This window comes from Gekko japonicus, unplaced genomic scaffold, assembly GCF_001447785.1.
Source record: "Gekko japonicus isolate JY-2015 unplaced genomic scaffold, Gekko_japonicus_V1.1 scaffold84, whole genome shotgun sequence".
Lineage (NCBI taxonomy): Eukaryota > Metazoa > Chordata > Lepidosauria > Squamata > Gekkonidae > Gekko > Gekko japonicus.
Window position 1 is genome coordinate 719,674 of NW_015159712.1, and position 17,265 is coordinate 736,938.

Here is a 17,265-nt window from a genome sequence, read left to right on the forward strand (position 1 = left end):
TCTTTCCCTTCCAGGGTGAGTTTGGGAAAAGGTGAAGGGGGCTGGGGCGAAATACGCTCCCCTGTGCTTGTTCATGCCAAGCTTTCTCAGAAGAAGTTTGGAAAGACTGAGAATTCTCAGTGAAAGTTTGGAAGAACCAAGTCAATTACATGGTGAGCCAAGGGAAGTTCACTCATCTCTATAAACCCCCACACACACACACACACAATATTCTTTGCCAGTCAGATCACACTGTTGGGAGTCAGGAATTTCTAAGTAAGTATGCCTTATCTGCTTCTAGCTCAGTATGCAGCCTTTGAAAATGATTGAATTTGCCTGCACATTGGGAATAAAGGTTTCCTACAGTATTTCCCCAGGAGCTGTTGTGGATTAATTAGTATTTGTAAAGAGCTTTGTTGATGTAAATCATTACAAGACAGTGTGGCATTGGTGGCACTCAGCAGGACAATAAAATGGATATTTCTCTAGGAAGTATTCAGCAAGTGCTTCAGAATGAGGCCAAAGAGAAGAATTGTATGTTACAGAAAGCTTAGGGTTTACTCTTAAAATGTGCTTTCTTCTGTGGCAGAGTAGGCTTATGGCAGAGCTCATCTTGCGGTTTCATATAGAAAGACACAAAATATTATCTCAAAACAGTAATCTGAGCTCTGGTTATGCCAGTAAATGCAACTCATTTCCCCCTATGCAAAGCTTTTCATATTCTGTCTTTCTGAGAGCCTCTGCTCCTTCTTTGGAAGGGTGATTATAATGTGAGTAAACATATTAAAAGTGAATCCCTCTAGTGCAGATGTTTCCTTTTCTGTCAGTTAATTGCTGTCTTGTGTACTTTGTTGCATGTGAAGTTTGCATAAATCAAAGAAATAAATATAAGCTTGGGCGAAAGACTGTGTGAATGGCACAAAGAGATGTTTGAATAATAGACTCAAATGTCTTCTGCTGCAGCTTCTAAAAAAATATAGAGTTTGATCTAGGCAAAGATGAGCATTTTCTGGCCCCATTGTTTTCAGTGGAAGAAAATTAAGTACACATTTAATTCAACCATTTAAACAAGGGGAATTCAAAAGGGTATAACTGTGGCTGGATTGTGTCTATAATGCTTAGCATTTGTCTGTCCTAGTCAAGTTATGTAGTTGTCAAAATACAAGCAGAGAGTTGGCAGAATAGTGGGAAAACCTTATATTGTGCCTCATCCTTGAAAAGCCACAAAGCCTTTATGTTTAAAATAAATCAATTTTCATATCAGATTCCTAAGTAAGCCATCACTGCAAAGGGAGAGAATGCAAAATTCTGTCATATTAATGCCTGGGGTTTTCTCCATGACTTTGCAATTTGTTGCTGACATAGTCCAAAACACAGCAAGCAGATGTGCGGGGCTGGAAGGTCTGTTATTGTTGGATGTCCATCTCTGGGGAGCATCACATATTCATCCATTTGATTTATACATTTTGGATTCAGATATACATTCCAAACCAAACAGTTAACCTAGATATTTTCAGAAGTTGCTTCTGCAGTTCTCCAGGATTATGTACTATTAACTTAATACATGCAATTTCTAATTCTGAACATGGCCCTAGATGCAGAATATTAAACCCACAGATTAGGGTCCGACGCCGCAGGCCTTCTAGCGCTTCTTCTTGTTCCTGTGGCAGGCTGAAGCCGGGGTCACTGGTCCAGTTGTCAAAGGCATCGCTTAAGTCGCGGCCCGGTTCCTCCTCTGATCTCTGCTCGTCCGCCGGAGCAGACAGTTCTCCAGTCGGGGCATCGGTGGCCTGGTCATCCGGGGGCCGGGCAGCCACCAGGGCCTCTATGAAGTAGGGAGCATCTCGGCCTAACAGAACCGAGGAGGGCAACTTTCTGACCCTGGCTAAGGGTACTTCCCAGCGCTGTCCTAAATAGACAAGGGGAGCCATCACGACTGGGTAGTACTCTTCATGCCCGTGGAAGCACACCACTGTGGCAGTACGCAGAACTGAAAAGCCGGGGGGAAGAAGGTGTGACCGCACTAAGGACAGGGAGCTCCCACTGTCTACCAGGGCCTTGAGCTCCTGTCCACCCAGTCGGACCGGGAGTAGCCAGGCCGGCGGCCTTCGTCCCGCTGCAGAGGTCTGTAAGGCCGCTTCGTGACCTAGGTCACACTACATTAAGGGGCAATCCCTCCGTAGATGCCCCCATTGCCCACAGGTGAAGCAAGGTCCGGGCACCCCGAGTTGGCGGTTCCCACCCCCAGGTTGCCGTGCTCCGGTGTCACTGCGGCTGGGGGCTGCTCGTCCGGCTGGGGGCATAGGCCATGCGGAAGGGGGAGTCCCCAGGGGTGAAGTTCCCCTAGCCATGTTGGGGCGGGCTCTCCCGGGCTTCCCTGGGTCGTCTCCGGTGCGGAGCCCCTGACTGGATGCAAGACCACCGCGGCCCGCTCGTATGGGTTCAGCACGTAGGGCCCCGTCCCACCCAGAGTTCCTGGGCTTCGCTGAGTTGGTCGGCTTCCAACACGTGACCCAATGCCGGGCTCGTGGGGGCAAAATCTGTAGCAACTGCTCGATCACGATCAGCTCCACTACCCTCTTAGCGTCGTCCGAGGTGGGTACCAGCCATCAGGTAGCCGAATCCTTAAGTGCGGTGATAACGCCTCATGGTCGCGCCGGAGTGGGTAGTTGGTAGGTTCGGAATTGTTGCCTATGGGTCTCGGGGGTAACTTTGAGCCGGTGAAGTATGGCCGCCTTCACTTTGGCATAGTCGGCCGCATCTGCTCGCTCCAAAGCCTTTACTGCGGCCTGGGCCTCCCCGGTAAGGTATGGCCCTAATAAGTACGCCCACTGCTCCTTCGGCCACTGGGAGGCTTCCGCCAGTCGCTCAAAGGCCTCGAGGTATGCTTCAATTTCATCGTCCTGTACTAACTTTGTAAGGGTGGGCTAAGGTCCCCGGCTGGGGCCACCCTGGCCACCGCCGCCTACTGGGGCCGGACGGGCTGCGACGGCCTGTTGTAACTCCCTTACTAGAGAAGCTTGCGCCGCTTGCTGTTGCTGCGATAGGTCCCGCAGCAACTGCGCCTGATGTTCGGCCAGCCACTGCCCGAACTGTGCAAAATCCATGGCGGGAAGCGAGGGGTCCCTTTGGTCCGGTCATGCCTTGATGGAGTCCTGGCTGGAATCCGAGCTCTCGGAGTCCTCTGATGATGACAGCGGCAGGGCAGCGGCTGCTTGAATGGGGCCTCGACCTGAGCGTTCCCCAGGTGGTCGCCACCCTTGTGGGGTAGGTAGGCGGGGTGGGGGCCTACCTAGCGGGTCTGGCGTGCCTGCATTCTCCACCACCTTGTCAAGCCCCTCCTCCGTTCGCGGAGTAGCACCCCCAGTGGCCGTGTTGCACGGAGGGACGAGCGGCCCTGGAGACTGTTAGGGCAATAAAAGGGAGGGATTTGAGGAGCCTCAGATGGGCAGGGGACGGGGTTCAGAGCACCCCGCACGTCCCTCTACCAGCACGCTGTAATCCTTGCTCGGTTCCCTCTCTCTCTGCTGCGCCCTTTCTCTCTGTTCTCCCCTCCAGGTCCCAGCGTGCTCCTCCTCCCCGGCTCCTTCCCTGCTCCATCCTTTATTTCCCATCTCCCGCCCCCAGTGCCACCCCTCCGCCCCCTGTACTTGGCCCCGCCCCCTTTATTTACAGGGACGCCAGAAGGGCGTTCCCTTCCAGGGCTCCGGCACACCGGCGGCGGCCTCGGCGGCCCCTGTGCCGCACCGCCACGCCTTTCTCGGTGTTCGGGACTGCTTCCCTCCTCGGCCTCTCTCGCAGGTCCTGTAGCGTCGCCTTCGCAGCCACCCCGTGGGCCATGGTTTCTGTGTATCGCCCGGCCGGCGAGGCATGTGGTGTGGGCGGCCGCCGTGCCTATCCCCCATTCTTCGTCCCCCAATGGCAGGGTGAGTGGCGGGGGTCCCGGGGGGGCTCGGCTGGGGCTCCGGGGTCTGGTCCTCTCGGCCCGCGACACCCGGAGCGGGACATTTTTCTTCCTAATGGAGTAAAGTGAATTGGAATTAGTGGCAAAGCTTCAGCCTGTGAGAGGACGTAATGTAGGAGAGCCTGACTGTCTAGGGAATATTCCAGATGGGTAAATGTTAGAGTTACCAACCACCAGATGGGGGCTGAACACCTCCCAGAATTATATCTGATCTTGAGATTACAGAGATCAGTTCCCTGGGACAAAATGGCTGCTCTGGAGGAGGGCTGTATGGCATTATAGCCCATTGAGGTCCCTTCCCAGGTTCCGACCCCCACCTTCCCCAGGCTCTATCCCCCCCCCAAACAGCCAGGACTTTCCCACCCCCAGAGCTGGCAACCCTAGTAACTGTGTTACCTGTGGCGGTGAAATAAAACAGTGGCATGAAAGCTGATGCTGGAATAAATTCTGTGACTCTTCACAGTGTCACTGGACTACTGTTTCTCTGCACAGAGAATGTTAGCTCATTTAGAACTTTAATAAAGGCTGTGTAACCTTCATGCATTGTACATGTGTCCTTGAATATATTAATTGCACTCATTGAGATACTGGCTTTGGGCTGTTTGGAAGCCCTGGTGAGCCCACCCTCTGAGTGACATCCACCTAGAACAAACGGCAAAGTAGTTCAGGTGTTGAAAGGACAGGTTCTTCTTTGAGAGGATATCTGAAGTAGAGGCGGATACAGTGAAAGGACAGCCGCTGCTTTTTCCTCTGTGTTTCATGTGCTCACATACTATCCAGTCCTTTCACTTCTTGAATTAGTTCCTTGGCAAGCTTGAATTCAGCCTTTTGGCGCATCTGTTTTTTTGTGGCTAGTCATATTTTTGTCATTGTTGTCCTAGAAGATCAAATGAGGATTTATTATCTATCTGCAGTGTCACGCTGCAAGCTCTAGTTTTCCTTTCTAAAGGATCTTGCAATGGATGTCCATATTCAGCCTTCCTTTTTGTTGTATCTAGAAAACAATTGACTCAAAGGATTAGGTTTCTGAATTTAAGAAGGACCACACCTGAGAGGAGACGAATGGAGAGTCTCAGTACACTTTACTTCCCACAATTAGAAAATATACCTTTTATCCCCTATTTTGACATTTTTTACTGTTCTATCCCCCCTTAATTAAATCAAAACAGCTGTTGACCTTATAACCTTAGTTTGTTATTTAGTTTTGTCTTTGCATATCTTAAAACATCTTCATCATGCTATATGTTAATTTGCTGTTCAGCCTCTGTCCATAAATTTGACCACTTACCTTCCATTCCAATGTATTTGAAAAAGCGTGCGTGCACACAAAAGCTCATACCTTGAATAAACCTTTGTGGGTCTTAAAGGTGCCACTGAACTCTGAATTTGTTCCATGTCTTGGAATACTTCCTAGAACCTTCATAGGCAGGGGTTCCTTGGGAGAGAATTTCATGTGAGTGCAGGTTTGTTAAAGGTAGAAAGTTTGAATGCTACTGGATTTGGTAAATATTTCCTGAGTGATGGACCATATGCAAGAGCGTTGGTATTTCATCTATTTATACCATCATGATTAGAGATAAATTTATAAAGCTGTGGTTTAGATACCATATGGTGCCCACCTGTCTAAAAATTGTACGTATATATGAGACTTAGTCTCAACTTCCATTCACTGGTAGCAGCAGGGGAGCTGCTTCCTTTTATCAGAGCCCTGTCCCACTTTAATAAATGTTTAAATTCAGGACCCAGATACTTGATTCTTTCCGAATGATCACCTTTCCTTCTCCTGACTGATAAAATTCCAGTGGTCAGAAATAGGCCATGTATATGTATATCCTTGATTTGTACTAAAGTGCCACATGATCTCACCAGAGAGTACTACTGTTCATTTGGGGGGTGCAAGAGGGAATTGGGACTTGCTCACATATTGACAGTGCATAAAATACAATGATATACCTCAGCAATATATAAATACAAGTGGAGACCCGCAACAAAATGTTGCGTACTGAGTTCATCTTGAACTCCGTTCTCTCTCCCCCCCCAGGCTCTGTCTGTCCCCCCCTTCTCTCTCCCCCTTCTCTCTCTTCCCCCCCTTCTCTCTCTTCCCCCCTTCTCTCTCTTCTCCCCCCCCCCACGATGGTGAAGATGAGGATGGCGGCCAAGGTGGAAGCTACCCAAGGGGGCCGCTCCGAGGCCAGCGGGGGGCTGTCCAAGCCGCTCCAGTTGCCGCCTCGCATGCCGCTGGCCCCGGCAAGCCGCTCACTCGGCCCGCATCCCAGCAGCCCGAGCCGGGCGCCCGCAGGCAACTTCAAGCAGGGGCGCCGCTTTCGGGCGTGAGCCGGCGGGGGCTCTCTTGGGAGGAGGGGTGTGTGTGTGTGTGTGTGTCTGGAGCGCCGCCTTCTCCCCCTCGGATGTTGCCGCAGGCCGCTTCTCTTCCCTTCACGGGAATGCTGGCTCCACGTCTCTTCCCCCTCCTCACCGGTCTTTCTCCCCCGCCGCCGCCGCTGCTGGGCCTCACCGGCCGTTCGCTCCCTTCCCCCGCATGCAAGCACGCGCAGGAGACGCTCTTGCACTTTCAGGGGGATTTAAACATCCCCCCGAAAATTTTTTCAACTTTTTGCATTTTTGTGCACACGTGGGGACTGGCCCACGTGTGCACAAACCTCCCCCGGCCCCCCAGCTGCCCCCGGAGCGCTGATTTAGCGATCCGCACTCCGGGGGCAACTTCGTTATTAGATATATAGATGGCACAATGTAGTCCAACACACATGGGCTTAGATCCAAACAAAGTGTTTCTATGGGCATGAGGATTTCTTCCCATGGAGCAATATATTTCTGGCAGCCCAAAATCCCCCCCCCCATAAAGCAGGACTTCTGGCTCCAGCAACACACCTGTCTTGTAACAAGCAACATAGAGAAAATTAAGGTACTTGTGAGAAGGGCTGCTGTGTTCTGATGGCTGCAAACCAACCTTAGATTGTGGGGAGGGATTTTCAGTAACAGCCAGAAGCAAATACCTGTGCAAAACAGGACAGGGCTGGAGATCTTGTGTTCTGTTCCCTGGTTACATTATGGTGGAAATAATTCACTGTGCTAATTCACTGTGCTAATCTGTTGCAGCAGTAGGCTAACAGAACTTATTCAGATGAGAACAGAGCAACAGGCATTTAATAGCAGAACCCAGGACTGGCTCAATACATTTTGCTATCTTGATAGCTATGGCTCAGAAAGGATTTTGTTGTTCATGGAGAATACTGGGCACATCTGACTTGCACTGACCCCTGTTACTCATGAGCTGAACAGTATACTCCCATATTTGCTAATGTGGCAAAGTATTCTGACATGCACATCTCAGATCAAGCACTTCATCTTTTTCCCTTTATGCTAAAAAGATGGTGCTTTACCCTTATAACAGTTGAAAGCAGGGGAACCTATTCATTTACTTCATTTATACCCTGCCTTTGTCCACAATGGGGACTCAGAGAAGCTTACATTGTTCTCTTCTCCATTTTATCCTCATGACAATCCTGTGAGGTAGTTTAGACTGAGAGTCTCTGATTTGTCCAAGGTCACCCAGTGAACTTCTATGGCAGAACGGGGATTCAAACCTGTGTCTCCCAAATCCTAGTCTGAAACTCTTAAACACTACAGTAGCTTTGGTGGGGTGGCTGCTGTTGAACAATAGCAAGGAACTGGGTGAGTCAGGCAAGTCACATAACAGCAAGTCACCCATGGTAGCTGCCATGCCTGGCCCTCATGACTCCTTCCTGAAAGGCCAGAGTAGCCCTGGGAAGGCCCCTGCTTCTTCTCCATCTTTTATTGATAAAGAAAGTTTCAATAAAGAAAGAAAGACTTTGAAGGCTGGCAATACAGTTGTGGTTGCTTAGTGACTTTATTTCTTAAAGCTAGAGGAGATGCTTCTGTTATTTGGGGAGGCTAAGCCCCCCTTTTGTTTCTTTGGTTTTTTCATATTTTTCTGGGTCTTTTTTGAGGTTTACAGAAAGATCTGTCATGTGGTCATGGACTGGTTCCAGTCTCTGGATTTAAGTATCTACAGATTTGTCCATGTTGAACTAGATATACTGACAAGCAGGGGGACCCACAAGGAGATGCAGGGGACATCTCATTTTCGTCTCCTTCTTTCCCTTTCCTGAAAGTTCACACAGGCTTTCTGCTTCCATCTCTCCTTCCCACTGTCTAGCCAACCTACCTTTATCTGCCCCCCCCCATCTTCAGCTTTCCCTCTCCTTGGCCTTTCCCCAGAGAAAACTCTGGCCCAGTTGTGGAGTGTCAGCCAGGCTGGGCCCAGTTGTACAGTGGGGAACTTGTAAGGACTTGCAGGACACTCCTTACCTTTCTTTGTATCCCCCTCCCCTCACTATTTCCTCTTTTCCTCCTCCTGGCGACCCTCACACCCTCTCTGCTTTCTTTGCGCACCCTTCTTTCTTTTCTATCTATAAACCAACTTACCTTGTATCTGCCCGCCATCTTTAGTTATATTTATTATTTAATTCATATACCCCCTACATTTCTCCCCATTCGGGAACTAAAGCTGCTTACACCATTCTCCTTCCATTTTATTCTCACAACAGCCCTGTGAAGCAGGTTAGGGTGTGAGTGGCCCAATGTAACCCAGTGAGCTTCCATAACAGAGTGGGGATATAGACTTGAGTCTCTCAGATCCTAATCTGACATTCTAACCACTATGTGACCCAGTTCCTAAAACTTTAGAAAAGTATTCTAGATACAGAGAGGAAGTGGCAATCTAATTCCAGCAGAAGGTGCTACATTTTTAAATCAGCCTTTTATAGCCTTCACAGAGGGGCATTTGTGAGGTTGTTGCAGCCTGAACAGACACAAGCAGCGAGTCCTGGGTATGTCATGCAAATCATGTACCAAGTTCCCTATGGCTGCTGCTGGCCCTGGCTCTGATGGGTCCTGTCTCAAAGGCCAAAACAGCCCTGAAAAGGGCCCTCCCCCTTCCTCCTGCCTTTTACTGACAAAAAATAGGGCTTGAAGGCTGGCAGTATTGAAGTAGTTGTCTACCAGTGGCCACTGAGGGCATTTGTTTCTTAAAACTACAAGTGCTGCTCCTGTTATTTGTTTGGGATTTTTTAGCCGCCGCCACCCACCCCCCTCTAGATTTCAGGCTTTTCTGCAAACTTGGGGCTTGTCTCAGCTTTGTAGAAATATTTGTCTTGTCTTTCCATGGCCCTAATCTCTAGATTCAAGTATCCACAGATGGGGCCACATTGAGAAATAGATATATTGATATTATATTCATGTCCTTTGGAAAAAACATGAAGTAGGCTCTTGCTTACAAAAGCACATGCCAGAATAAATTCATTAGCCTTAACTGTGCCATAATGCTGTGTATGTTTCTACAAGTGACTAAAGCTACCTTTCTAAAAATGTTTTATCTTGAAGAACTTCCACTGCACTTAGAGAAAAGGGGGAAATGGCCTCGCTAAGAAAGCAATTTGGCTACGCCTGTGGGTCTAGCAATGGCACTGAAGATCAGATCCTTAGGAGAAATGCTAACTTTGTCTTCTCCACATTTCCTCATCTTTATTAATCAGATCACTCCTGACATGATAAATTACTGAGCAGCCAGTCCTGCTGCTGCGGAATCAGCACCTGCTGCTTCTGTGACTAGGCAACAGACCTAGCCCCTGGAATTCTGCCCTAGCCTCAGAATTAATAAAGCAAATGTCTTGAGTGGAAAGGAAAGGAGCAAAGATGAGGAAAATATTCCATGTTGTGCTTAAGGGCTGCCCGCAAGGAATGTCCAGACTCAGCCCATGGTAGTCATGGCTGACTGTGTTTAGCAGTGGGGTAGAGAAACAGGAGCACTAGCTGGCAAGTCTGGCTGACTTACCTCCAACAAGCAATTAGCCCAATAAATAACTAAAATTTGTGAGTACAATTAACTTCTTGTGGCTTAGATGCAACTAGTTCACTCAGGCGATCCCATCATTATCTAATGGAAGATGCTGTGTCTGGCTGAAGCTCCCTCATATTAAGAGGATTTAATTTATTTACTTGCTTCATTTATAGTCCACTTTCCTCATTGAGACTCAGCATAGATCATCATGGAGAAGTGGTTAGAGTGTCAGGCTAGGATCTAGAAGACCCAGGTTCAAATGTGGACTCTGCCATAGAAGATCACTAGCTGATCTTGGACTAGCCACTCTCTTGTCAGTTAAACCTATATCACACAGCAGTTGTTGTGGATAAAATGGAGTATGAGAGGAGTATGATTGGCTATGGGTTCCCATTGGGAAGGAAAGTAGGAGATAGCTATCTAAATAAATGAAACAATGCTATAAGAACAGTATAGTACATACAACAAACAATACAATAAAACTGGATTACAGAATTAGAAAACAGGGAAAAAATGGTATAACAAGTGGGCACCAATTGAAGTTGCATGGGGGAATCACGGCCCGCTGCTTGCCCACTGCACCAGCCACTTGCCAGCCAGTCTGCTTGCCAGCAGCACTGCCTGTCCCCCCTTTCCAATCCCCATCCTCCTTCCCCATCCCCATCCTCCTTCCCCCTCAGTTGGCAGCAGACCAGCCACTTGCCAGGCAGGCAAATTGCCTAGCTGAAGCATTGCTGTTGTTTGCCTGGCTTAGGGTGGGGGGGTGGCGGCTTCTCTCTGGCCAGCCTGCCTCAAGTGGTTGGAAAGTGGTGGTGGCAGGTCCGAGCTCACAGGTGAGGGGCAAAAGCTCCTCTCACAACCACCTGGCTCACACGTTGGGGGAGCAGTGGTAGCTCCACCTTCCACTCACACAGTTCAAATGTTAGGGGAGTGGCAACAGCTGTTCTCGACATTTGGCTCACATGTTGGGGTGGTGGTGGCAGCAGCTCCTCTCGTGCCCATCCCCCTTACATGTTGGGGTGCAGTAGCAGCTCCTCTTCCTGCCCACCCATCACATGGAGGGGCAGTAACTTCTTTTCCTGCTCCTATCCTGACTGCCGTACATTCCCATTCTGCCTGCCCCCCACTGTTCCCACCACTCCCCCTCCCTGCCTGCTTCCACCACGAGACAGCAGCTCCGATAGAAGTGTGTTGTCTTCTCATGCTCATACAGTGTTTCTCAATCTGGGAGGATTTCACCCTTCGTTTTTGCCTGAGCTTCACATTTTTCTGCAAACCTGGGGTATCCCCCAAGTTTGCAAAAAAAGGCTCCATAGTCTGTACATGGACCCAGTCCACAGACTTAAGTATCACAGATGTAGCCATGTTGATTATTAAATATTTTGATGTGTACAATGAACAATGCAATGAAAACTGCCTAATTTTTTCATAGACATATATTATAATCCTATTCCCCATAAAAATCCATTTTACACATTCTGCAGAATAGTGCAAGTGTGGGAGCATTCCTGGCCTCATTTGGAAGGCTATTTAACCAGGTGGGAGTCACAACAGAGAATGCTCAGGTATGTGTAGCTGCTGATCATATCCACTAGCATGGTGACGTCTTTAGAAGTCATTGCTCCGATAAGTGAAGCTGCCACAGCAGAGCATATCAGGACAGGATGTTCTGTAAATATGAGTACTAAATCATGAAGGGCTTTCTCCGTGACAGCCAGTACCTTGAATTGAATCTGGAAACTATTTATTGACCAATGGAGCAACTGCAGAACAGGTGTAATATGCATACTCCATTGATAGCAGTTGAGTTGCAGCTTTCTATACCAGTGGAGCTTCTAAGTGCATTATAATACTCGCTGGTCCTGTCACACGCACTTGTGCCTTGTAGGTGTCTTGATCAGAAGTCTAGACTCCTATGACTTGGTCTTATCATAATGTGTCAATATGTACCAGTAAGGTCTATGAACTGGGCCCAACTTCCAGGTTTAGTGATTGTGATAATACCTGATAGCATCTCTTTATGGAGTAATCTCAGTCTGTTTAAATATATGATGTTAACTGGAGTAGGTCATAGGGACCATATCTGTCTTGGCCCATCTACACTGGCTTCCAATTTGTTTCCAAGCACAGTTCAGGGCACTGGTGCTGACCAGCATCTTCTGGTGCCCTGTTTCAGGTGCACCCACCTTCTGAGATTAGGTGGATGGCAACCTGGGGAAGGGCCTTCTTGGTTGTGGCACCAACACTCTAGAGCTTTCTTCCCTGTCCCCTTTCATTGCCATCTTCCACCAGTAGGTGAAGACTTCTTTGTTCCCTTACCTGAGCGAACCTTCTTCCTGTCCTACATTTTTGTATTTTATGTATATTTTAGCTTGCTTTTAACTGTGTGTTTTTATTTACTTTTATTCCCCCATGGGTCTTGCAAGCCCACACTTGTATATGGGTCTAATCTGGTTCAAATGTGTCCTTCAAAAGGAGGGAGACTGACTGTAAACTATTTGTCAAGACTGTGGGAGTCTGAAATTAATTGTCTCAAGCAGAAGTCCCTGAATATTTCCTAACTGAAAAGCTTTCATTCAGTGGCAAAAGAACATAATCTCTGTGAGTGATGGAGTTTAATTGTACATAAAAGCTTTCTGACACAGTAACTTCTGAAGAAGAAAATATTTACCTTGGCCCAGGCTGGTCCCACTGGTTTCTTCCAATGCCATTCCTACTTAACCACCAGGAAGACTAGTGGAGGACAAGTGTATCTAAGACAAAGGAATGTGTTAACCCTGTTTTGAGATCTGCTGAGATCTGGGCAATACTGGACATTACAGCAGAAGCTGGAAGCCTCTTTCCTATTAGCTAATATTTGTTGGCATTGCAGCATATAAGTTTTACATTTTTTGGTTTTTGAAGGGGTTTTTATATGTTTTGATGCTTTGGAAAGAAGGCACGGGACAAACTTGAAGATAATATTTTCTTCTGAATGGAACTTTCTTCTGTCCTTCAATGTGGAACATAATGCATGCCAGAAATACAGATAAGAACCCAGATAAGATAACTGCCTTCCTTCCCAATATTCCTTTTGATGAGACCTTCTAATTATGCCTCACACGAGCTGCCATTTCCTTAGCATATTCAGGACTCTCGTAAATAAACCTAGTTCAGAATTGCTTACTCTGTAGGTTAGATCCAACAGTAAACCACACAGAAGCAGTTGTTAGCTGATCTTTCCCTCCCTTCTACTTCCCCAAGCAGCCTCTCCTGTTTGTCCCCAAAAATCCTCTCTGAGGGCCAGCTGAGCCTCACAGACAAAAGCCACAATGAGATGGGAAGTTGGAGTCAAGTGGGGGAACTGCTGCCACCTCCCTATTGCTGAAAGCTGATTCTCCCTTGCCACCATCTCCTTCCATAAGTTTTCCCTAACTGTGTTAAGGGTTAACCCATTTTACTTTCCATCCAGTGTTAGCCTCTTAACCTCCATCTTTCTCTTATTCCGTTTAGTTTGTCTGTTGCTTGGCAAGTCCGTGGCCACTCCTGTTTTGCAATCAGTCGTGATGACTCTGCAAAGGCTGGAAGGAAGATTTATATCTTTAATAAGGATCAGGTAGCCCGTAGCTGCTGTTTCCCTCCATGGAACAATTTGGCACATTCCATTGAATAAGGAGCTCTCCTTCAGCAGCCTTCATGTGCGAATATGAGAAGGAGCTAATTGCTGATCATTCCATGAGGCTGCTTCAATGAGCTATTTTTTTCTGGGTATGATGATTCCTTGGGGCAGTGGGCTCTCCATACTGTATGACTCTGATAAGAGTCTAGATGTAGGCAATACTTTCCCCACAATCTGAAAAGAAAGGGGACGGGTTATATGTTTGCTAAGTAATCAGAACTCATAAATATGGTGTATGCTTCCTGTGTATCCACTTAATGTATCTGCCCAAATGCATACTTTGCTTTTGGACTCGCTGACAACTCCATCCAGGCTGCACCAGATTTGCTTCCCCTCTGAGCTTGTCCATCATGTCCTTTTTTACTTCTTGGACAAAATGGGGAAGTTCCTTTTTTATTTCAGTATTGGATTGGTAGGTAGGTACGTAGAATAAGATGGTTTTGGGTCCCTTGAGCCTGCATTTAAGAAGTAGTTGGTGTCTCTTGAAACTAGTCCTGAGTGAGATCCTTCCTAACCAAACCGCAATGCCAGTATGATGTTTCAAAAGGTAACTCTTCAGTCTTTTATCTGTTTCAAGATGCTAGGGGATCAAGGCTGGGGCAGAAAGGTTATAAATAAGAGCTGATCTTGGCAGGGACAGTTTGTTTTGACAGTTTGGTTTGAAACTTACAGGTCGATTCTTGGTAGAAGGATAGTGTTGATGACTATAAGAGAGGCTTGAGAGGCTAAAAGTGCAGTCTGTTGGTATCTTGTTTTGTTCATTGGAGGTTTTGATTAACATCTTTATATTCCAATATGTACTGTTTTAAGGGGGAAGATATCCATAGAAAAGGCTAGCCCTTTATCACTGAGTAGCATAAAGCAGCCTTGTAGGTGACAGCATTGCTTTAATTATTAGCAACACTGGTGATCATTCCTGGAGACCCAGTCCTGGTGCCAATGGCACAATGCTCCATCCCTATGTGATAGGAAAGGGCTAGACTTGTTTTGATGGATCCTATCCAAGTGGGACTGAATGAGTGCTCAGTGGGGGAAGCACACAGCTACCAAAGGTTTTTAAAAATACATTAAGTAATAGAAGTTGTCAAAATGGTATAGATATGAGGATGGCTTAGTAGGAGCTGTATAACTAATCACTATTGATTTCACTGACAATACCTTTAGTGCCTGTGACCTGAGCTCAACCATGTCCCAGAGCTAAGACAGAGAAGTAGAAGACTCACACAGTGAGCTTGTTGCTGGGCAGGACCACTTCATGGTGAGGGAGAGAGACTGAATGTTTGAATGCTGCACTACATGTAAGAAGTATTTCCATACACATACACATCTAGCACGCGAGGGAGAAATGGTTGTTCTTTGTGGTGAAATATCCCTCCATTTTGAATAGTACAGTCCAGGAGCAGGTACATCTGAATGGAGCTTCTGGTTCTGTTTCCCGGGAATTCTAACAGAAGGCGGGGGGAGAACGTTTCTCTGTGTACAGAGTATAGTGCTTAGAAACTGATACCTGCAAGATAGTACAGCCTGAAGGGTGGATGTGTAGAATTTACGCAACAAGTAGTGAATGTATTTATTGTGCAAAAACTGCTGATGCTATGTGGCCGTGCCAAACTATGGAAGGAAATACTGTTTGTGAAATACACTCTAGGGTTTTCAGGTGGGCACCCTCTCGAAGCAGCTGGTGTTCCTCATCCTCTTTTCTTGTTAATCATCTCATGATCGTTTTTCATGTTGTAGATTTCTGCCTTGGATACTAGACTCTACTGTTGCTCTCTTTCAGGTGGTCCAGAATATGGGGCTACTGGAGAGGATTCCCTGACCAGGATCCAGAGGTTGATGGCTGAAGGTGGCATGACTGCTGTGGTCCAGCGGGAGCAAAGCACTACCATGGCATCCATGGGGGGTTTTGGCAACAACATCATTGTGAGTCATCGCATCCACCGCAGTTCTCAGACTGGTGCTGAATCAACTGGAGCAGATGGTGGCACAGCTCAGCCATCCACTTCACAGGAGCTGGTAGCTGAGCTAGAGGGACGGACCCTTTCAGAGTCCATGCAGGTGACAGAGCGTGGCTTGAGCCCACGGACCTCCTCTGATGATATCATCGAGGGAGAAGAAGCTAGTGGGCAGAGCTTGTTGGAGCAGGCTCAGTCCTCAATGGACACTGAGGGACCAATTGAGTACAGTGACCTAACTAATAACAACCATCTTCCTGATAATACCAACTTCTATAGTAATGATAGCACCAGTGGAGAATCTCGGAACAGGTAGAGATGAATTATATGTTGGTGCTACCCTTGTACTGCTAAGCAGAGACTTGTACCTCACAGCTAACCAGGAACTGGAAGAGTAGGGGGATTTTGACTCCAACCAGATGCTGGTAATTCAGAGGGCATTGTTTTACAGGGGTGGGAAATGAGAGGAAGACCATCAATTGTATAGGAAGACTCTTGAAGAGGTTTTATTCTGTGTCTTAGCTTCCTGCATCCGTTTTGCTGCACATTTTCTACAATAGCTGTAATAAACCTTGATATTCAGCTGAGCCTTATGTAAATTTCTCAGCTCACTGGCTACTGGAATCCATTAAGCTTTGCCCTAACCCTGCAGTGCTTTTAATGTTACTCTTTGTTTTGGTTTTGTTTGTTTTATTTTTTTAATTAATGGTTTCTCCTATTTTGACCTACCAGATGAACTGATAAAGGGGGCTGTAGTCTCCTCCTTTGGAGGCCTACAACCTTATTCAACGTGTACATTTCTTTAAGTGCTACTGTGGAGGGGCTTTGCACCCCAGCTCTGCTACCAGAGTGGATTTATCTTCCAGCCAGAGTTCCAATCCCATGCTGCTGGCGAGTAAGAGCTAGGTGACTCTTCAGATGTGCAGCATCTGGGTGGCTTGAAAGACTGCAGGCTGGTTAAGGCAAAGTAGTCTTCTCGAGGACTCTGTTCCACTCTTTTCCAGCCCAGGACGGGAGGTGGGAGAGCTGTGCTTGGGCTTCACCATCCCTTCATGCTCAGGAACCTCTCAGGAGTGTGAGCCTTTTGTTTAAGAGTCTCTACTTTGTATGCAAGCAGGACCTTATAAGGGCTGCTGTGGGTGGGGCAACACGTAGTTGCAAAGCATGTGGGTTGGGTGGGTACCATTCCCCAATAAAGATGGCACTTATTGAGAAATTGCCCAGGGCTTTAGCACCTCTTGCTGTGCCAATAGTAACATATGTTAATTCAACCTGATGACATTTGGCAGGATCATGGTGCCACAGCCAGGCTGCACTTCCCTATTTGGGGTGGGGATGGGGGAGGGGGGGTAGCTCCATGTCAGAGCGTAAGGTATGTGTCTGTGATGTAAGGTGTTGCATGTGAAACTTTGACCTTGTACATGTAGTTTTTAGTGGAGAAATCAAGGCTCTGACATTTTTGTTTCTAGTCTGAAATGTGATTTTCCTTTTCGTTTGTAACTCTCCATCCCAGTGAGCTTGTAGCAGGAAGGTAGGGGGAGAGTGTGTGCTAATGAGGGAAACACCAAAGATCAACGTCATTAAAATATGACAAACCCTTCTTTGGTCTCCTGTCTTCTTTTGTGCTAAGGTAGAGGGCTAAACATAGTTGGGAAAATGTGTTCCGATTGTGTGACCCTTTCCCTGCTCATCTCTTACTGTTCACTGGAGCACACTCTGGAGACAAGGTAGGGGAGCACTTCCACCAAAGCCCAGCAACGTCTTCATTGTCCCTGCTGAGAAAATTTGGGGCAGAGACTCTTAACCTGCTCGGCTCTGTGCATAAACA

General features: G+C 47.3%; 1 protein-coding gene across 1 annotated transcript in view; it reads left to right on the plus strand.

Moving 5' to 3' along the window:
• LOC107107156 (activating molecule in BECN1-regulated autophagy protein 1-like) overlaps positions 1-17,029 on the plus strand; it is a 27,354-nt gene extending 10,325 nt beyond the window's left edge. The window contains exon 5 of the mRNA XM_015407446.1: positions 15,263-17,029. Coding sequence (XP_015262932.1) covers positions 15,263-15,753 — 491 coding nt within the window. The 3' untranslated portion in view covers positions 15,754-17,029. The remainder of the gene's footprint in view (positions 1-15,262) is intronic.
• The last annotated feature ends 236 nt before the right edge of the window (positions 17,030-17,265 follow it).